Source organism: Maylandia zebra, linkage group LG14 (genome assembly GCF_041146795.1).
Source record: "Maylandia zebra isolate NMK-2024a linkage group LG14, Mzebra_GT3a, whole genome shotgun sequence".
In the NCBI taxonomy this organism is placed as follows: Eukaryota; Metazoa; Chordata; class Actinopteri; order Cichliformes; family Cichlidae; genus Maylandia; species Maylandia zebra.
The window spans coordinates 22,410,979-22,432,817 of NC_135180.1; the positions used below are offsets into that span (position 1 = coordinate 22,410,979).

A 21,839-nucleotide genomic window follows, 5' to 3' on the forward strand; every position below is an offset into this window, starting at 1 on the left:
AAATGAAATTCTTTTGAAAAGAAAGATGTCCATGGAAATTATTTTGTGTTAAGTTTTCTCTTTAAAAATAAACCTTTTTTTTTTTAGCATTAATATTATACCATATTTTCTAAAGAGTCCTGCTTAAGATAAGACAGTGATAATTTAATGGACAGATCAAGATATTACAAGATTTACTCAACAGCATGTTGACAATAATGTATTACAGTAGTGTTAAAAGTACGTTAAACGTTACTTGAATAATATTTTTTTTATTTAAACAGTTAAATTACCCTCAGTAAACAGAAGCAGGCAGCGTGTTTAATGTTACCAGGTGTGAGGACACGTCGCTCTAATTGATGTATAATTTATTTCAGGTTATAACCATGATAAGGCAGACCAGTGCATTACCGAAGCCCATTGTGAACTGACTAAAAGACTAAATGGTTATACTTAAAATTTGATACATCAAATATTAAAAATCGACTATTTTAACATTTTGCAGGTTTCCTCTGCACAGGTGAACAACCTTAACTTGAGCAAATCATGATGCAACACTGCCACCCAGAGATCGAATTTGGGACACCCAATTTATGTTCATGTCTTTGAACTCGCTTTCAGAACATGAAATTATAACTTTTGTTCTGGCTTTTGTTCACTGCACCCATCGGATTCTGAGGGAGAATTTTAGTCGTCACAAGAGTGTCAGCGTCTGTTCAGCCTTAAAGTTAGCCATGCTAGGTTAGGTTATGATCTGATCATACACAGTGGAGATGACAGGTTGGGGTTAGGGCTCGGGTTGGGCTGACATCTTAAAATTTCCCACCGCTGATGTGTTGTAATATAATAAATGCAAAACTGCACTGCCAAAACAGAGATTGAATTTTATATAACACATTTACACACACCTGCCACTTTATTAGATGTACCTTGCTAGCATAGGATATGAGCCCCTTAGCTTTCACAATTGCCTTCATTTTTGTGGCATAGATTCAACAGGTTGTCCAGTTGAAAGCAAAAAACACTCAGCTGGCCCAAAATGTGCCAAGAAATTATGTCCCACATCACTGCACAACCAGCAGACTGAACCAATGATACAACAGTCAGGATGGATACATGGAGTTTATGCCGAATGCTGAAACTACCCGTCTTCTGTTGCTGTAGCATATCTGCTTCAAGGTTTGATATATGGTATCTGGTATGCTCTTCTGCATACCTTGCTTGTGACGAGTGGTAACTGGAGTTACTTTTCCTTTTAGCTTTAATGCAGCTTCGGTTCATTCTGCTCTGGCCTCTGACATCAAGCAGTTTTTGAAAAAACTCAAGACCATCCCATCTGACACCAACAACCATGCCACGTTTAAAGTCATATAAAATCACCCGTTTCCCCATTCTGAAATTCAGCTTGAACTTCAGCAGGCTGTCTTGACCATGTCTACATGCCTAAATGCACTGAGTTGCTGCCATGTGACTGGGTGATTAGATATTTTTGATAACAAGAAGCTGAACAAGTGTAAGCAATGAAGTGGAAGTGAGCGTATTTTGACTCGCTGTACTTTGAGTCAAGCTATCAAACATATGATTATCATCACCACAACAACAAAAAGTAAAGTTAAATATCTGACCAAAAGGATCTGTGTTAGGGGACTTTCAGTCATTACTACTGCCAAACAAACCATTCATTCAAAATGTACTTTAAGGATCTCACAACAAGAAGTCATGAATTGGACATCGCAGTGTTTATAAGGCTACACAGACAAATTAAAGCCAAATATGTAAATAATATAATAAAAATAAAATGTATCTAATTATTCGCAGTGTAGCCCAGTTCAGTGCCAAAATATGGTAAATACTACCATAACTTTTATGTTTATCTTTTCTTCGTGGAGAGGAGCGCGGGGACAGTTTCAGCCATCAAAGCTCTGGGGTGATTAACATGTTTGATTTTCGTCGTTACGAAACTTTAATTTGAGAAGAGAAACCTTATTCTCTGCCTGCTTTCTGGGCTTTTGACGTATAATGACACTTGCCGATACGCCTGACAGGTGAATAGGTAATCTCATTTGTCGCCTCCACTTACTTCCTGGTCAGGTACCCGGTCTCGTCTCCCGGTGCAGATGTGACGAGCTTCCCTGTCCGCTGCTCAGCTGGCTGTGCGCAGAGCTCAGGACTCTCTGCCCGGAGCTACGAGGTGAGGCTCAGGCCTGAGATTTTCATTCATAAATCTTTGAGAGAGGCTTTTTCATGTTTAACCATTGCCTTTAATACAGCACATTCTCCCAAGGAAGGAGGAAACCATCTCAGGATTGTGGATTTTTTACTGTCTCACGCAGAGGGGTCACTGTGGTCTCAAGTGGGCCGACTCAGCAAAGCAACTGCTTAAGAATCGACCTTACTTTTTATGTAATGTAAAACAAAATGCAAGTCCTTTCTGAAAACATCCACATTAATTCACCAAACCAGTTACAGAACAGCCAATTTAGATGCCTTAAATAAATAAAAATAACAGGATATTTTTTACACGTTGACAGATGCTCTACTAAAGTAAAACATCTTCGCATGTTGAGTAGACTTGGATTTGGAAACATTTGGATAGTGACACCATTTTCATAATTTTACCCGCAGTTAATTTAATATGAAGCTACTGAGATGCACCTCACATTAGCTGTAATTTATGTGCATTATATAACTACAACCAAAACATGCTTTGGTAAACAAACTGATGGTTACTATGTTACAAATATAAGCCATGAAAAAAATCAGATCTTTCTGACTCAACTTGCAGTGAAATGTGTTAAATAAACTGGCTTAATTGTCCTTTTTTAGACTCAGGAGGGTCAGGTGATGTGCTGCTGGCGGGAGAGCTGAAAAATGTACTATCAAACATATCCTCTCCCCTCGCTGTGCTGACCTCCGAGGTGTTGGACCCATCCACTCTCAACAAAGTCGCTGGTGAGAAACAGGACTGTGGTGGATACTGTTGTAGTAAGAACAGATGATTGCAGTGCTCGTGGATTTAGTGATCTTTTGCACATCTTGCAGAGTTCCTTGTATCAGAATTGCAAGCAGCTCACATTATCAAGTACAAAGAGTCACATCCTGACGAGCGGGCGACAGAAGCGGACTCTGAAAAAGAGCAGCGAGTTGAAGATCTGAGCCGTGACTTTTGTGAGGAAAACGAAGGCGATGACGGTTTGGGTGAAAACAGGAGGAAAGCAGAGATGCAAGCAGAATGGATTTTACTTCTGCGTGCTCTCAACATGGACGCCTCCTCTCGGTTTGAGGACGTTTTGAACGAGGTAAGCTTGAAATAACAGAGATTGAGCCATGAATAAATTGCGAATACAGACTGAGAAGCACTGAAAGAGGAGTTTACAAACATTTGCTTTAATGCAGGTGAATGAGAGGCTTTCTCGCCTACCAAGTGGAGACATGACCAAACCTCTTCTCAGCACCAGCCTCAAAGCAGTGGGTAAGCTGCCAGGCCTGTTTTCAGCTCTCAAGACTTTAGCCGTGACTCTAATGTGGCATTTACATCTTTGCCTGTTTCTCAGCTTCAAGTGAAAAAAATGAATGAAATTCTGTCCGAGGACTATCGGCGTCGGCGACAAATGATGGTCACGCGCTTTCAGGTTACGCTTGAATCATTTGCATGGGGAGAAAAACGAAAGGTAGGAATGTTAAATAACTCTGTTTATAAACTCCTACCTGCCTGTTAGCTGGGTTATTTTACTCTGAGCCTTGGTTCATCTCTTCAGTCTATTCCCTTTTAATAAGAAAATCTTAGTTCAGCAGTGGTAGTGCATGAGGAAGCTTTGGACTGCCCATCTACCTGCAGAGGGCGTCTCCTGTCAGATGTGGGCCCTATAAAAATTGTGCTCTTGTGGCTCTTGCCTGTGCTATTGCCAGTCTGTCAGCCAGCTGCAGACAAGAGCGAAGTTCTAACATGCAAAGAGCTGAAGTGAAACAGAATGTTAAAAACAATGAAAAGTGTGCACTGTAGCCCCTTCCTCAGCTTTTCATAATGTATTTTTTCCACTTCTGGTGAACTCTGCTGTTCCTTATTCCGGCCCACTTTTCAACCAATCAGCATTTAACTGATGCACAGTGTCTTCCACATGGGGCACTGCACAGTTGAGATTTTGTTCGATTGCAATGGTGGTTTAAAAACCCGTCTCCAGAGGCAAATACTGACACAACCTTGGTAGCATAAATTAAGCATAAGGCAGATTTCTTCTACTTGGGTGCCCCTCGCAAACAGAAGCTTTGAACAGCAGGTGGAGCTTTTACATCGGAAGTCAGATTTTGGAGCTGCGAGTGATTTCGTACCAAGTAAACCCCATGGCAGGCTTCCAGGCAGTGTGTGGAGTATAACATAATGATTATTCATTTATTTACTGTGCTTAAAAATGGCACCTCAGCACAGAGAGCCTGGTCAGTACCACGTGTATGGTTTATTTAGCAGTCACAAATACAGAACACTGGTTGTAAAGATTACAAGTTCTCACCGCTGCCACCTCGGATTACAAAGGTAGGGTTGGTGTGATGTCTCTGACTTTTTACGTGGGAAGTCCAACTTGATTCAGGGTTTTAGCTGAAAATTCCAGCTGCAAACTTGAAATTTCCAACTTCTCACTGAAAATGGAATACAGCACGTATCCACGAGATGACCATTTTAAGGGTGTCTTTACCGTCTGATATCAGTTGAATGCAAGAGTAGTAAAGAAGTGTTTGAAACTGAGCGTTTAGTGTAGTCTGAAGCCTAAATGTTTAGTTTGCAGGGATTACTTGTTCATATGCTTACCTCATTTGAAACTTTGACTGTTTAAATATGAGAATTAATACAACAGAAAATATGGCACGGAATAGGTCCACTTTAATGTGACTGAGAATGAAGAAACCCAGGTTAGAGTAACATTTGTGAAGACACTAAGCAGCACTCTGAAGTTTATTTAATGCACAAAATGAGTGGCGGTTCTTCATTTGCATCTGCATCAAATATCTCCAAAATGCATGAGAACCCTGCCTTCTCTAACACCTGTAACAAGTAGAGTGTATGTAATAAAGAAGATGAGCAGCACATCTGAAGCCTCAATCTGAGATTTTGACTGTCATCATTTTCATCTTCAAACTGAAGGAGGGTGGATTTGTGTTCATGCAGGAGTGATTGCAAGTTAGGCATTCCCTGATTCATCATCTTTCTCTTTTTTTAAATCCTACTTGGTGCCGTAATTGATAAAATCAACGCCATGCTGCAGTAAATAGGACTTAAAACTGCTGACTGAGATGATAAATTCATTAGGAAGGTTCATAAATTTAGTGAGAACCCATTTGTCTAATGTCGTCTTGCAAACAGAGGATTTCCCATTAGGAGAAAAAAAATGTAGTTTTACTTCACTCTTTAGACCTATAGGCTATGTTTAGAGCTGGGCGATATAGGATTTTTTCATATCACGATATGTTTTTTTCATTTCAGTCGATAACGATATCTATCACGATATAAGCCAAATAACTATATTTGTAAGATTTAAATGTGCCATTGCTCACAAGTAAAATGTGAAATAATCAGCAGCTTGTTTTGATTTAAATATTTATTTCCCATAATAAGTTCAACAGGGTAGATGTACTTAAGGAACATGAGACTTTTTCAGATAAATAAAGGCAAATATTGCAAAGTACACAAAACGCAGTTGCTAAAGCGTTTAAGTATCAAAATAGAACAAACGAAACAGACTACTAAATTGTCAATTCCACTTAGAAACAAAATATTAATTCTAAAAATAAATCTTAGTTTGTTTTACAGAAGAACAGACAAAATTTAGTAACTTTTGTCAATATCAAATAAACTGAGAACTAAAAGGAAATTCTCACTCTCTCCTTGTTGTATAGCTTAGCTTTTCAAACAGTTTTAACAGTTACTTTAGTCTGACAAAAGCCGAATGACAAATTAGCGCTTTCAGTCAGAGATTGAGCATGCACCGGCTTATTGTATTTCCAGACTTGCTTTCGGCACAATTTACTACTCTGTTTTCGACACAATTTACTACTCTGTTTTTTGTCAGACTTGAAATGGCAGAAATACCTTCACACTACGGAACTTCTGTGGCTCTTCCGTTCGACAATCTCTCCGGCATTGGAACCATCATCTGTTTTCTCTTCGGTAACCTTCGGTCACGCTCTCGGTTGATTTTTCTCTAGTCAGCACACTCATTTCCTCCATTACCCGGGCGGCACGGCGGCTGGCTGCTTCCCAAACAAATACACATGTGCGGCTTGGCACTTGTGCTGTACGTAACATGTCACGTGACGTGACGCTGCGGCTGTGATTGGTTCGGCTCTGCGCTACTTAATTTTGATTGGCTGTTCTTCTTTTTTTTTTAAGAGGACAAGAGAGATGAGGCCTATCGCAATAGTTTAATTTTTCTATCGAGAAAAAGTTATTTCGCAATACATATCGTTATCGTTCTATCGCCCAGCTCTAGCTATGTTGAATCTTTATATACAGTATATGTCTGTTACTGTCTGCAAGATCACGGTGTTATTAGGACAACACTGACATCGTGTGGTCTGACTGAACTGCAACACACTACTTTTATGTCAGTCGGCTTTAGGCCATCGTCAGAGCATGTGCTGGTGACGCAGAAGATGAATGTCAGACATCTCCATTCAGTCCATCATTTATTTACAGGAGCGCAGTGCTGCGCTGGCTTCGGCGCCTAATCTTGCGTCCCTCATCGGCTCTTCCCAAGTGTCTCCATCTCTGCTGCTCGCTGCCAGAGAGGATCAGTCCTTCATTGACCCGGTCAAAGCTGGAACAAGCACCTCTGTTTACAAGGTACAATCATGAACGTGTCTGTGATCCTTAATGAAGATGCCTCTGACTCCAGCTAAGTAAGCATTTTCTTTTTCTTTTTGTTGTTTTTTTTCTGGTGTCACTAGATGTTGATCGGCAGTGTACCAGACAGAGGAGGACGACCTGGGGAAATTGAGCCTCCTATGCCAGCATGGACAGGGAGAAGCTCGAAAGGCAACCGAGGGGGACGAGGAGGCGGACAATCTCATAAGCATAAGAAGAAGAAAGGGAAAAAAGATTAACTTGTCCGTCTTTTTGGCCTTACTTATCAATTTAAGAAATAAGCGATCATTTTGCTTTATTGAAATCCTTGTTGCGAGGTAAACTACGATTGGGAAGTGCTATATATAATTTTGTAGTTATAAATCTGTGTATATTTTATAGTTATAAGTCATGCACATACCAGATTGTGTACATTTCTATAAAAGCAATGAAGTACTGGTACATGACCAGATATTTTGGTAAAAGAGCAGAAAATGGAAAAAATGTTGGCTTTCCACATTTATCAGTAAGTTTGTTTAAGAATAAACCTCTGAAACACACATCTGTTGGTATTTTGTGCAATTTACATAAAGCATCTTTTAAGGATTATTGCATGAATATTTTATGCTCACTTCACATTTTGGAGACAAGAGTTCCCCTTGCCTTTTTTAGGTGATTTCACAAGATAGCAAACATGTTTATGTGGAATGAAAAAGCCTCACTTACATCTTAAAAAACTGAAGGGTGACTTTGAATATCTAAGAATGTTGTTTTATTGTTACACATTAACCAAGACTCCCTTCCCCCTGAGAGAGCTCCTTGTTACAGCATTGAGTCATCTCTCTAGTGCCAGTGTTTCCACTTCAAAGTCTAAATTGCCTAAAGAAGGAAAAGATCATCCAAATATTAATTATCTTAAATATATTTGGAATAAACTGGTTTCAATGTTTAATTTTGATCTTGCCAAACCCAAAGTTGTGCTAAGGTAAAGCTCATTTTGACCAGAAGTTCTAGTAGTCCACAGTGATGTATTGAAATGATTTCAAAATCTTGTACACCAGTTTAATAAACAACAGTTTCAATTGTTTTATTATCTGAAACTCCACCCTCAACCATCTGAAATCTGCAGATAGTTATGGATTAGATTATGTACCTGTGAACTTTAGGAAATGTTATTTTAACATCTTCTCTGTTGATTCAGAGCCTGGACAAAAAGGCCTCTTGAATTTTCAAAAAAAAAAAAAAAACAACCATGAGAAAGTGGTTACAGTCTGAAATTGGATGAGAAAGGACTTCTAGGAATACTGAAGTAACGGCTGATGCAAAGAACATCTTGATCAATTTAAGATTATGAATTGCTTTTAACAAACTGGGACCACATCCTTATTTCAGTTTGATAACAGCAGATTGAGAAAGCACAAATTGAAGCTGTGGTTTGGGAACGGCCTCAGAGGGGACTGGCAGCGGATCCCAGGCAGATCTAATGAGAAGTGACTGAATTGGGAAAAAAGGAGAGAAGAACAGCTTGTGGCGCTGGAGGCATATACCAGTGCATGAGGTGTGGTCCTGCACCTGAAATTCAGATCAATTATCTCCAGTTATTGGACACCATACAAGTTTTGAGAATAGGGGTGAAAGATGCAAATATATACTTTGCTAAAGAGCTTCTGATTTCTTTCCACTGTTCTGCAGTGATGGACACAACATGTGGGGCAGAGTTGAACTTCCGATTTTAATTGGGAGTAACCAAAATTGACAAGATTAGACGTGATTGTTTCAGAGGGACAGCTTGTGTTCAGCAGCTGGAGACAAAGTTAGAGAGGCAAGGCTGAAAAGGTTTGGACATGTGAAGAGGAGGGCTAGTGTATGCTGAAGATAGAGTTGCCAGGCAGGAGGAGACATGAAGATTCATGGATGATATCTAATTTAGAGAAACTAAATCACATGCAAACAATAATTAACTTATTTTATGACACACATGCGTTTAAATGTGTTATTTTCTTCTTATTTAAATAACACACTTATTTAAATAACACTTATTTTCTTCTTATTTAAAGTTCTTATTTAAACCTTATGCAGTATGTATGTATGTATATATATATATATATATATATATATATATATATACACCCAGCACGCCCCTGCGGGCGGTTTATCCTTCAAGCTCGGGTCCTCTACCAGAGGCCTGGGAGCTTGAGGGTCCTGCGCAGTATCTTAGCTGTTCCCAGGACTGCGCTCTTCTGGACAGAGATCTCCGATGTTATTCCCGGGATCTGCTGGAGCCACTCGCCTAGCTTGGGAGTCACCGCACCTAGTGCTCCGATTACCACGGGGACCACCGTTACCTTCACCCTCCACATCCTCTCGAGCTCTTCTCTGAGCCCTTGGTATTTCTCCAGCTTCTCGTGTTCCTTCTTCCTGATATTGCTGTCATTTGGAACCGCTACATCGATCACTACGGCCGTCTTCTTCTGTTTGTCTACCACCACCATTTTGTCCGTCTGTATCTGGAAGTCCCACAGGATCTTAGCTCGGTCATTCTCCACCACCCTTGGGGGCATCTCCCATTTTGACCTCGGGACTTCCAGGTTATACTCGGCACAGATGTTCCTGTACACTATGCCGGCCACTTGGTTATGGCGTTCCATGTATGCCTTGCCTGCTAGCATCTTGCACCCTGCTGTTATGTGCTGGATTGTCTCTGGGGCATCTTTACACAGCCTGCACCTGGGGTCTTGCCTGGTGTGATAGACCCCAGCCTCTATGGATCTTGTGCTCAGAGCTTGTTCTTGTGCTGCCATGATTAGTGCCTCTGTGCTGTCTTTCAGTCCAGCTTTGTCCAGCCACTGGTAGGATTTCTGGATATCAGCCACCTCCTCTATCTGCCGGTGGTACATACCGTGCAGGGGCCTGTCCTTCCATGATGGTTCCTCGTCTCCCTCCTCTTTCTTGGGTTTCTGCTGCCTGAGGTATTCACTGAGCACTCGGTCAGTTGGGGCCATCTTCCCAATGTATTCTTGGATGTTCGTTGTCTCATCCTGGACTGTGGTGCTGACACTCACCAGTCCCCGGCCCCCTTCCTTCCGCTTAGCGTACAGCCTCAGGGTGCTGGACTTGGGGTGAAACCCTCCATGCATGGTAAGGAGCTTTCTTGTCTTTATGTCAGTGGCTTCTATCTCCTCCTTTGGCCAGCCTATTACCCCAGCAGGGTACCTGATCACGGGCAGGGCGTACGTGTTGATGGCCCGGATCTTGTTCTTACCATTCAGCTGACTCCTCAGGACTTGCCTGACCCTCTGCAGGTACTTGGTGGCTGCAGCTTTTCTAGCGGCCTCTTCATGGTTCCCATTCGCCTGCGGGATCCCCAAGTACTTGTAACTGTCCTCTATGTCTGCAATGTTGCCTCAGTTCTGACTACCTTCCCTCTCTTTGTTACCATCCGATTACACTTCTCCAGTCCGAACGACATTCCAATGTCATTGCTGTATAGCCTGGTAGTGTGGATCAGTGAATCGATGTCTCGTTCACTCTTGGCATACAGCTTGATGTCATCCATGTACAGGAGGTGGCTGACAACTGCTCCGTTCCGTAGTCGGTATCCGTAGCCAGTCTTGTTAATGATCTCACTGAGGGGGTTCAGGCCTATGCAGAACAGCAGTGGGGACAGAGCATTAACATCATCTAGCAGACCTTCTGAGGGTACTTCACGTAATCTTGGTAACCGGCTACGGGGGATCCAGGTTTCAAGCTTGGCCATGATCCTATTTTTCAGGTCAGTTCCTCTCGCACTCAACGATCCTTCTCCTATCGCACTTGGGGCTATGTACCCAATCTCGGGTGGGGGTGATGATATCTCCCCCCTGACCTGGCGTCCTGACTCCTCCTTGCCGTAGCATTTGTGAGAGCTGTGAGAGCAGTCCCTTCTTTCGAATGTTGGAACACTGAGCTACTAGTTGTTTCGCCGTCATTGTGGATGTTGGGTATCGAAGAATCCATAGGTCCCTCATCCTATTCATGTAGCCCCTTCCGCCGGGGTTACTTGCGTAGTAGCATTCCAACAACGCCCTGTTTTCGTCCCTTGCCCACCGATGCCTTCTTGTTCCAGTAGCCCACTTTTCGTCAGGGTGCCCTGGTTCCTCAACACCTGACGCGGACCTTGTTGATCCGGGCGACGTCCGAGCCGGCATGCCTTCATATTTATCTGTCTCGCTCATGTCTGCGGTAGGCTCGCTTAGCATAGGGGGTCTAGCCTTAGGACCCTTACTGGATACAGACGCCCCAGGCAGGAATCGAACTTGCGATCCTCTGTTCCAAAGGCGTGTAGTCTAACCACTACGCTATCCAGCTGCTTTTATTTATTAATTAATTAATTAATTAATTAATTAATTAATTAGGGGTGCAACGATACACAAAATTCACGGTTCGGTTCGATACTTTGGTGTCACGGTTCGATATTTTTTCGATACAAAAAAATGTTCATGCCTTTTTAATTTGTCATTTATTAAAATTATAAATATATATTTTAACTCAAAAGTACAGTTTTTAAATTTAACCCTAACCCTTGTGCGTGTTTTTTATTTTGACAGCGAATGCGCACCTGCGGACCACTTATGTGCAGCCCTGGTTATTTAGCTCATCATATCGCAGCCACAGAAATTATTTTGTCATTGAAACCATAAAGCTGCACTTTCTTTTTGCCTTATAGTCTGATTTGTCATAACTTCTCCGTTTTGTGGTAAGCTTTTCTTTGGCTGTCACTTCTTCACCCTGACCTGTCTTATTTGGCTCAGCAGAACTAATATATATCCTGCTGCTTTTACACACGCACTCACATAAGCTCAGCGATTCTCTGCGCGATCAACCTCTCACATGTTTAAGCTTGCTGCGGGAGATTTCACTTGTCATGTTTGCATATAAGCTAACGATTAATAAGACGATGTCAGAGGAATTGGTGCACAAATTATCATCACTCACAGATCAGTACTGTCGCTCTCTATACACAGTTCGCACGATTGCAAAGTGAAAGCAAAAAACAAGCGCAAATTCAAACGCGATTTCAATATGTCACATATTGACAGTGGCTCACCGATGCCAATGACATAATTACCCAGCTACATTTCCGAAAGAATGCAAAAGCATTGACATATATTTTTCCTTCCTACGATAGGCCGACGGGCAGGGCAGAGATAGATTTTGGTAGCCCGACTGGAAAAATCGCTAGCCCCAGGACGTCGAGCTAGCGATTTTGCGAGCCCTGTATCTGATTGAGGAATCACTCATCTTTGGAAAAGAGAGTTTATTACAGAGAAATGTCTCTTTCCAAAATAAAAGCTATACTATCCGCTTCTTCTGGGCTATATTCTCAGCAGCATATTAAACATATCAGGTCCCCATAAGGAGAATCCTGTGCTAACGGCTGTCTAAGTGACTCGGGTAAAGTTTGTAGCATGCATGCTTGTTGTTTTTGTCTTTGCACTAGGGTAAATGTGAAGTCATATTCGTTGTGTTCCCACTAGTGCTTTCAGGTTAATCTCGTTGAAATAACCTTAACGCCACAACACGGCAAATCTCCGTTAACGAGCTACCCCTGATAGCCCTGTGCATGGAGCTAGACAGCCAACACGTTAACGAGCTAACTGCGCTAACACGCTAGCTCCCACCCATGTAATTGAGCATTGCGTGGCACATCCAACATACTGTTTTACTTTAGTCCATGAGCGCTTACCTTCAGGGTCATACGTCACATGAAAACCAAAATAATTCCAAACGCCAGATCTGAATGAGGGTGCGGGAGGTTCAATTTGCCATGTTGCAAGGAGAGCTTAACTTCTGTCACGCTAGCTTGCCCTGTGCTCTTCCTTCTGACTATGCTGTCTGTGTGGAGCGCTCAGTGGATCTGCGCTCGACAGTGCAGCCTAGGCGGAGTAATCGAACGCAGATTCACTGAGCGCTCCACACAGACAGCATCATCAGAAGGAAAGTTGATAAAATAAATTACAAATGTTGTATTGTTCGATACATATGCGTACCGAACCGAAAGCACTGTATCGAACGGTTCAATATCGATACGAATATCGTTGCACCCCTAATATATATATATACATATACATATATACATATATATATATATATATATGTACCAGTTACAGAACCAGTAACTGTAAAATCAGTCTGATTTTGCCTTCCAAAATAAAAGCCTTTTCAAATTGCCCATATATGACTTCCCTTGGAACGAATTCAAAATGCTCTAAAATTGAAAATTTCTGTTTCCACAGGGTAATTCCACTTTAGATCAATAGTATCCAACCTTGCAATGTTACCATATCAATTTCAAGTCATTCTGATTTTGCTTTTCAAAGTAATGGCCCATTGAAACTCCCCATATATGACTTACTCATTTAACAGATTCAAAATGCTCTTAAATGAAAAGTTCATGTTTCCACAGGATAATTCCACTTTAGATCAACAGTATCCAACCCCACAGTGATACCATGTCAAGATCAAGTCACTCTGATTTTGCCTTCCAAAAAAAAGCCTTTTCAAATTGCCCGTAGACGACCTACTCTTTTAATGATTTTGAAATGCTCTTAAATTGAAATTTGCTGTTTCCACAGGATGAATCCATGTTAGATCAAAAGTATCCAACTCCACTATGATACTATATCAATTTTGAGTCAGGCTGATTTTGCTTTCCAGTATAAAAGACTTTTCAAATTGACCATACGAGATATACTCTTTTTAACGATTTCAAAATGCTCTTAAATTGAAATATGCTGTTTCCACAGGGTAATTCCACTTTAGATCAACATTATCCAACCCGACAGCAAAACCATGTAAATTTCAAGTTGGTTTGATTTTGCCTTTCAAATTAATGGCCCATCGAATTTGCTCATATGTGATATACTCTTTCAATTATTTCAGAATGTTTTAAAAATGAAAATTGCTGTTTCCACGGGATAATTTCACTCAAGATCAACAGTGTACACTATCACCGGGATATCAAGTCAATTTCAAGTCGCCTTTATTTTGCCTTTCAAAGTAATGGCCCGTTGAAATTGCCCATGTATGACCCACTCTTTCACTGACTTCAGAATCCCATTAAAAGCAAAGTTGTTGTTTCCACAAGATCATTTCACTCTACATTGACAGTATACAACCCCACAGTTTTATCACGTCAATATCGTAATTATAATTGTTTATTTGGTACTTTTAATAATTAAACGCAGATGCTGTTAACAGGACAATTACTGTTTCCACTAAGTAATTGGAGTTCATGCAAACCATACACAACCTCTACAGTGGTAACATCTCAATCTCAAATCAATCTCGTTTTGCATTTCAGAGTAAAAGCCTTTTGACTTTGTTTATAGGAGCTTGTCTTTCCATAACTTCAGAATGGCATTAAATGGAAAGTTCCAGCTTCCACGAATGAATACCAGGTTCATGGTATTTCTCGAAATCAATAATATACTCCCTCAAAGTTGTACACTGTGAAAATCAAGTCTTTCTTATTTTGAATTTAAAAATAATTGCCCTGGAAATGTTTTACAAGCTGTTTTGTAATTTCTTTATTTTCTGGGAAAACTGTGGATCAAGGATATCAAAGGGTAAAGGCACTGATATTCAATAACTAATACAATATCAGTGCCTGGAGCTCAAATGTCAGTAAAAAGGCATGACGGATGTGCAGGAATTAATAAAGATCATTACCGGGATTAAGGGGACAGGCAACCAGTCAGCAGCCTTAATATACAGTATATGAGGTTTATAAAATTCTCAAAAGGATTCAGTTTGCAGCTCTCCATTTCCTCTTCCACACCAAGCAATGGCCTCCAAACATCACTAAGCCTTTGATTATTTAATCATGTGTTGATCCTTTTCCTTGACTGTATTTTGTGGCTTTAATCCTGACAAACACCCCCAACTTGACTATCCGGTTGTTCAGTCTGACGTCACTAGCCGTGTCTGGGTCTAAACTCCGCTGCAGGTCCATATATCAAACGATCACTATGGCATTACTGAGAGTTGAAAAACTGTCTAAAGTCTTTCATCTTTAATAAAATGATCAGCGTTCTGCTCTACCAGGTGTAAGAATTGAGTTTAACATCCAGGCATCCATGAAAACGGAATTTATGACATTTAACGGAGTTAGAAGTTAGCAGGGAGTTAGCTCGCTAGCTTCTATCTAAACACAATATAGCATGTCCTGACTGCGGGGTTTTGGAAACAAATTAAAACTTACAGCTCTGCTATCACTTCCAGCATAAATGAAGACAGAAAACTAAACAGCAGTGACGTTTGTAGGGTTACTGAAGTTGGGCTAGCTGGTATATAATGATGTGCTACGTGACCGCTAGCGACACAGCTATGTTAGCATAATATACACAAGCTAACTTTTTTTCCACTCGATAAAAGTTAACGTGAGTGTTCTCGGTGGTCAGGAACAAATGTAATCGCATGGCAGGATGCTGTAAAAGGACCAAACTTCAGCCAGGAGAACAACTGAGATAATCCATCCACAATACGAGGTTAGTCATTCATATACTGCTGCATAGGCTGGGCTGTAGTTACATCCTAAGGTTTTAAAGACTGAGCTTAAATAAATGATTAGTGGTAATAAAAGCCGAGGGAGGTCAACAGGGATCACTGACTGTTTTAGGAGCTTTTTGAGATCAAATAGAAGAAAATACATAACATTAAACATGTTAACAACACAAAAGCCATATTAAACGCAGACTACTTTAGACCCGGAAGTAGGATTCGTCGCGTCATCACTGAACAACCGGATGACTTCTGGCCTCGTTATGCTACATACAACTTGAGAAACTAGACCAGGGGTCCGTTCTTCGTACCTCGCTAAGTAAGTTAGCTGGATTTGATTGTTGACGATTTCGCGTGATCTTGGATCGTTCGGTTCTCCGAAGCTCATCCGGGACTTACTGTCATAGCAACAGATCCGTAAGCGTAAACCTGCTCGGGAGCAGGTTTACTTTATGTAAACAAGATTAGATCACGGCCACTCAGGTATGTCCGCTTCATTTATACGAAAGCAACAGCGATATTTTTCCACTTTTTTTCCATAAATAAATATTATCAATGTAACTAAAGATAATGCAGTATTTGAATTTTTTATTGATTTCATACAGATACATACAGGTCATTTCCTAAAAAAAGGGAAATGTACTATTAATCATTCTATTTCATGTATTTGATTATTTCAGATGTAATTCATATTTTAGAGTAGTAATAGTAAATTACTTCATGTAATCAAGATGAGAGACCACGGCTATAAAAGCGAAGGTGGATTTGGGAAGTCGGTCGCAGCCATGTCCTGTCCGTTTGTACGCGAGCAACCCATTGCGGAAGGTGCAAGATTGATATGGAGAGTTTTCAGAATTCAGCGTATATTGCGGGATAGACAGGATTCTTTAGCTCAGCGCGACAGTGTGCTCATAGAGAGATATCGATTTTCCCGTGAGGGTATTATTTACTTAACCAACTTGTTGGATCCCTATGTTAAGAGTTCGACTCACCGTAGTCGGGCATTAACAACTGCACAAACTGTGTGCATTGCCTTGCGTTTCTTTGCGAGTGGCACGTTTCAGTACGCTGTTGGAGACGCAGAGAACATTGGCAAAAGTGCTGTCTGCCGTTCCATTCACAAAGTATACCTGGTACTCAAGCATTTCCTGGGTGTGTTTGTGGTTTTTCCAAGCCACTTAAGACCACAGGTTGTCAAACAGGGCTTTTTTCCTATTGCAGGTACATTAAATTCGATACTGAATGTGATGAAATCATGACCTATGTCTGTAACTATAGCTCGATTGTACGCAGGATTCCCTAATGTGATTAGTACCATAGACTGCACACACATTGCGATCAAGGCCCCCCCCCAGGCCCCAATGAAGGGGATTTTGTCAATCGAAAGGGGGTTCACAGTATAAATGTGCAGGTGAGTAATACTAATATTTTAGATGGTAATATATAATGAAAAGGAGTGTCTCTTAGATGGTGTGTGACTCTATGTGCCATATCACAAATGTGGAAGCTAAATGGCCCGGATCAGTGCATGACTCAAGAATTTTCAGAGTCAGGGTTATGCACATTATTTGAGCGTGGTAAGAAAAAGAGACTTATTTTGATATTTCATACTTATTTTGGGCCTAACATAACAGCATTTCTCCATTACACAGGGGCCTACAATGGGATTCTCCTTGGAGACAGGGGTTATGCATGCAGGCAGTACTTCATGACACCGTTCCCTGACCCCAACCCTGCACTCAGAAAAATTATGGTTCTTAAATGGTTCTTCAGATGTCTTCATGGTTCTTTAAAGAACCATCATACGTCAAAGAACCTTTTTATTTTGTGGATGGTTCTTCAGCTATTACAAATGGTTCTTTAAAGAACAAAAGGTTCTTCATCCTTAGCAATCTAAGTTTGATGGTGTAAATGGCATAAATATTTACTCACTATAACGAGGCTGTGAATTATACTGTGTGTTTTCTTTGTGTGCATGTGTGTGCGAAGGGGGAGGGCGGGATACCTGGCAATTACCCTTTAAGAGAAGATGGTAGGAAACTGAATATTCAAATAAAAGTTAGAAATATCTGCTTAAAAATATACTGGTGGCAGGGGTGGGGGGGGAAAGCCTAAAGACCCTAACCCCCCCCCCCCCCACACACACACACACACACACACCCCTACCCCTAATTTGAACCTTTGGCTTCTAAAATATGTGGTTCAATTGCGTGCTGCGTACATAACCTAATGTCAGCTAGACCGAAATTAAAATTTAATATATTGTTAAAGTCGCTAATATGGCGCCTGAAGCCTGTTGTGACGTGAGCTCTGTGTCTGCTCTAGAAACTCTGAAATTCTGTAGATCTGAGCCGTACATTACTCACATGAACCTGTACTTTGAATTCTGTATGAGCTGTATAAAATACAGCTATGCATTAGAGTTTTGAATGAATAATTAGATTAGATTAGATAACTCTTTATTGTCTAATCGAATTATATAGAAATGAATAGAAATGTGACATGAGAAGGTGTGTCTTTGACTGTTCCTGCATAACTTAGTTTCGGACTAGTTGACAAGTTATGCTCCGGTCATTTGATGTTTCCAAGATAGATGTTCTTTTGTAATATAGTTAATTTTTTTGTATATTTCATTTATCCACCATCATACATCATACATACAAGCTAAGAAGAGGTCGTTATACTAACAAGAGGTATCAACGCTGGGCCAAAGTTCAGCACATGGTTAAAGTTTGTAATCCAGCCAGGGTGTAAATATCACTCAGCAGCCAGAGCTGAAGCAGGTAGCATCAACACATAAATCTACTCTACCCGGCTTAAATCACAAGAGCACGTCTGACCAAAAAGCTGTAGATTTTTCTTGTTTGCACAAATGAATCCAGAGTCACATTAACTGTGTTCACAGGTCCAACAAAATGAGGAAGAGGAGGGGGAGAAACACAATTAGATTGAATTACAATTGGATGTAAGCTGAGGACAAGGAGAAGGAAGCTTAGGATGAGGAGGAAGAGAAGCAGCAGGAGCATCTTTAGGGATCCCTATGATGTCATTGAGGTTTGTTTCATTAATATGGTCCTCTCACAAAGAAAGATGACTTGTTTTAGTTCACCTACTTCCTGTATTAAATAGTGATGTGCAAAATGTTGTGAAAAACCATGGAGCAGGCACGTATAGGGCATCTGCAGGTAAATGAACATCAAATCTCTGAGACAGACTGAAATCTGTATATTTATCACCCTTATGATAAAACCCACGTCAGCCATTGGTTTATGGACTTTGTATTTTGAAGCCTCAACATTTGCTTTATTGCTGTTGCTATGTTGGGACCATATTAGGATGAGGGATCAGGATCTGGAGTCATGCACACTATTGTTTCATTTAGTGTGTATCCATAAGATTCGTACAGCAGATCCAAGTTGTGCCTTGAAAACAGGAAAGTCGTCTGCATAGAGGAGAACTGTAATAGCAGGCTTGTACAAAGTGAGGCTTTGTGCTCTCGTTTTACTTCTGTCACCCTGTTTTGATGCAGATTTCACTTGAAATCAGACGAGAACTGGACTTATTTTTTATAATGTGTTCTTGTGAATTGATTGTGTATCGCATATGTTTGATTTGACTTTCTGCAAGACAACAGTCGTCCACTGGCCAAAAAAGTTTTCCAAATACCTCCACGTGATCTAGCCTGGATTTAGAAAAGAATAGCACAAAAAATCTGCACCTCCTGCTTCAGATGCAATTTGTGTTTCTGTGTTCAGAGGCAGCGGCGAGAGGGGAGACCTCGGCTCATCCAGCTGGAGAGCCTGACCAGGAGGAGTCGAACATTAACTCAGCTCTTCCAGGGCACCCTGCAGACTCGGCTGTTGGCATCGACGAGGGATGACGTGAACGCTAAACTGGAGTCCATCACAGGTCAACTGCAGGTATGCGAGTCAGACCTTCTGAGGAGGGTTTCACTTTTCTCTCTTCTTTATAATTGACTCTTTTCTCTCTCTTTCAGCTCCTTGACTCAGAGTAGGAGGGATTTGAAGCACAAAGGGAGGAACTTGTCGTTTGGTTGGCTGATATGGATGAGGTTGACCAGCTGACAGGAAACACGAGTGAAAAACTGAAACAACTGCAGGTGTGGGCTTGTTTTGATATGACATATATCTGATATGAAACATACGTCAGAGACATTATCCTAAGCTGGACTAACAAAGGACCATGAGTACAACATGAAACGTACATTACATAGCGTAAGGCTGAAGTTCATTGATCATTTTAATCATAAAGTTGTTGAAATGTTTTTATTGAACATGCAAACATCTGCTGATGAAAATGTGTTGATTTATTGGTCTGTTATGAAGCTATTGCTATTTCTAATGTGTTTTATCACTATCACTTTCTGATGTTTTATTAATTAAACAATACATGTATTATTTGTTGTGTTATCTGTAGCTATAGTATTTATATATATTTATTTATAGTATAGCAAATATATTTAATTATTACTGTTTAAAACACTAATATGTGACATGTATTAGTAGCAGTGTTGGTCAAGTTACTTGAAAAAAGTAATCAGTAACTAATTACTGATTACTTCCCCAAAAAAGTAATCCCGTTACTTTACTGATTACTTATTTTCGAAAGTAATTAATTACTTAGTTACTTAGTTACTTTTTAAAAACACGATTTACAACCTGAAGAGGTGATAAAGCGATAGATCTTTCAGCCCAATTCTACTTTTTCTACATAATCCATCATACAAAATGTAATCAAATGGAAAAGTCTCTTTTTTTAACTTGTTTTATCAGTTTTAATCTTTTAACTTTATGCATCAAGCAAAAATTTTATTATATGCAACATTCTCTGAGTTGAATAAATTAGTTTAACATTTAAACCTATTTTCTGCACATTCCAGCACATAAAATAAAATATTTTTTGTGTTTACACTCACTCTTTCAAATAGATGCAAGTAAAACACAGCAGAACATAAATAAAGTCAAAGACTCAGCGGTCCTGTTGCTCTATTTTCACCTGTAAAGCAGGACTGCGGTAGGCGGAGGTTTACCCTGGTGCAGGTGTGCCGCGGTCAGTTGAAGAATCCGCGACTTTCTCTGTGAGTTTCCCATTACGTCGTTGGGCACTCGGTGCTTGCTTGGAAGTTTAGGGGTTTTTTTCGCTGTAAAAAGAAGTTTTCTTCCCACGCACAACGGACGCTAATGTTTTTGTCACTTTCTATGGAATCAAACTCAAAGTAAGGTCAGTACTTCCACGCTTTAAACGCTGCACGCTCATACTCTCTCCCACAATCGATATGTGATCCATTGTTGATCTGCACACAGCTGTTGTCACTAACGGCGCACTCGCTTACGTCACTGTCGTGAGACATTCTTGCAAAAAATCACGGTTTTAGTAACGCAGTGTTCCTACGGGAAAGTAACTGTAATCTAATTACCGTTTTTGCAATAGTAATCCCTTACTTTACTCGTTACTCGAAAAAGGTAATCAGATTACAGTAACGCGTTACAAGTAACGCGTTACTGCCCATCTCTGATTAGTAGTGATGTTGTGCTGAGGGTTAAAATGCCTTTTTGTCTTTTGGTAACTACAAAATGACAATAAACCATTAATATATGTCTATGCTGTGCTCGTATTTATTTTACCCTACTCAAATTCAATTTATGATGCATTTTATTTTGAAAGATTTAAAATGTTTTTTTAAAGAACCACTCAAAAAAGGTTCTTTAAAATGGTTCTTTTAAAGAACCATTTTTAAAAAGGTTCTTTGAAAAACCATTAAAGGTGCCCCAAAGAACCATTTCTTGATGGTTCTTTGGGGCACCTTTAAAGGTTCTTCAATGAACCACTGAAAGAAATGGTTCTTCAAAGAACCATTGTTTGAAAGGTTCTTTGTGGCACCAAAAAAGGTTCTTCTATGGCATCAATCTAAAGAACCACTTTTGGTTCCAGTTGGCACCTTTATTTTTCTGAGTGTGGGCCACAAACCTGCTACAATGCAGCTCTAGCCAGGACAAGGGCACGCATTGAAATGACCTTTGGGCAAATAAAGGGAAGATTTCAGTGTCTGATAAGTCTGAGGGTTGCACCTGACAGGGCATGTGACATTATTGTTGCATGTGCCGTACTGCACAACATTGCCACCATCAGAAAGGAGAGGACTCCTGTGGTGGAGGTGCAGCCTGATGATGACCTCCAGCCAGTGCACTTGGACCAACCTAGTGGCAGAGCTGCATGGGACAGAATTGTGCAACACAATTTCGAATATTAAAAACATCCATCCATCCATCCATCTTCATCCGCTTTATCCGGGGCCGGGTCGCGGGGGCAGCAGCCTAAGCAAAGAGGCCCAGACCTCCCTCTCCCCAGCCACCTCCTCCAGCTTATCCGGGGGAATACCAAGGTGTTCCCAGGCCAGCCGAGAGATATAATCTCTCCAGCGTGTCCTGGGTCTGCCCCGGGGCCTCCTCCCGGTGGGACATGC

At 40.7% G+C, this 21,839-nt stretch overlaps 1 protein-coding gene across 1 annotated transcript; it reads left to right on the forward strand.

Moving 5' to 3' along the window:
• The first annotated feature begins 365 nt into the window (after window positions 1-365).
• Window positions 366-7,374, forward strand: LOC106674583 (protein FAM98A). Its single transcript, XM_076892033.1, has 8 exons — window positions 366-401; window positions 2,071-2,170; window positions 2,806-2,931; window positions 3,022-3,278; window positions 3,376-3,451; window positions 3,484-3,650; window positions 6,668-6,814; window positions 6,919-7,374. Exons 1-8 carry the CDS (start codon window positions 366-368, stop codon window positions 7,072-7,074), a joined length of 1,065 nt encoding a protein of 354 aa, XP_076748148.1. The 3' UTR covers window positions 7,075-7,374.
• The last annotated feature ends 14,465 nt before the right edge of the window (window positions 7,375-21,839 follow it).

Excerpts from the sequence above, each read along its gene's own strand:
- LOC106674583 (XM_076892033.1), top strand. The coding sequence starts at position 366 with ATGATAAGGCAGACCAGTGCATTACCGAAGCCCATT. Across the intron at positions 2,171-2,805 it reads TCTCTGCCCGGAGCTACGAG|ACTCAGGAGGGTCAGGTGAT; the intron begins GTGAGGCTCAGG and ends GTCCTTTTTTAG. Across the intron at positions 6,815-6,918 it reads CAAGCACCTCTGTTTACAAG|ATGTTGATCGGCAGTGTACC; the intron begins GTACAATCATGA and ends TGGTGTCACTAG.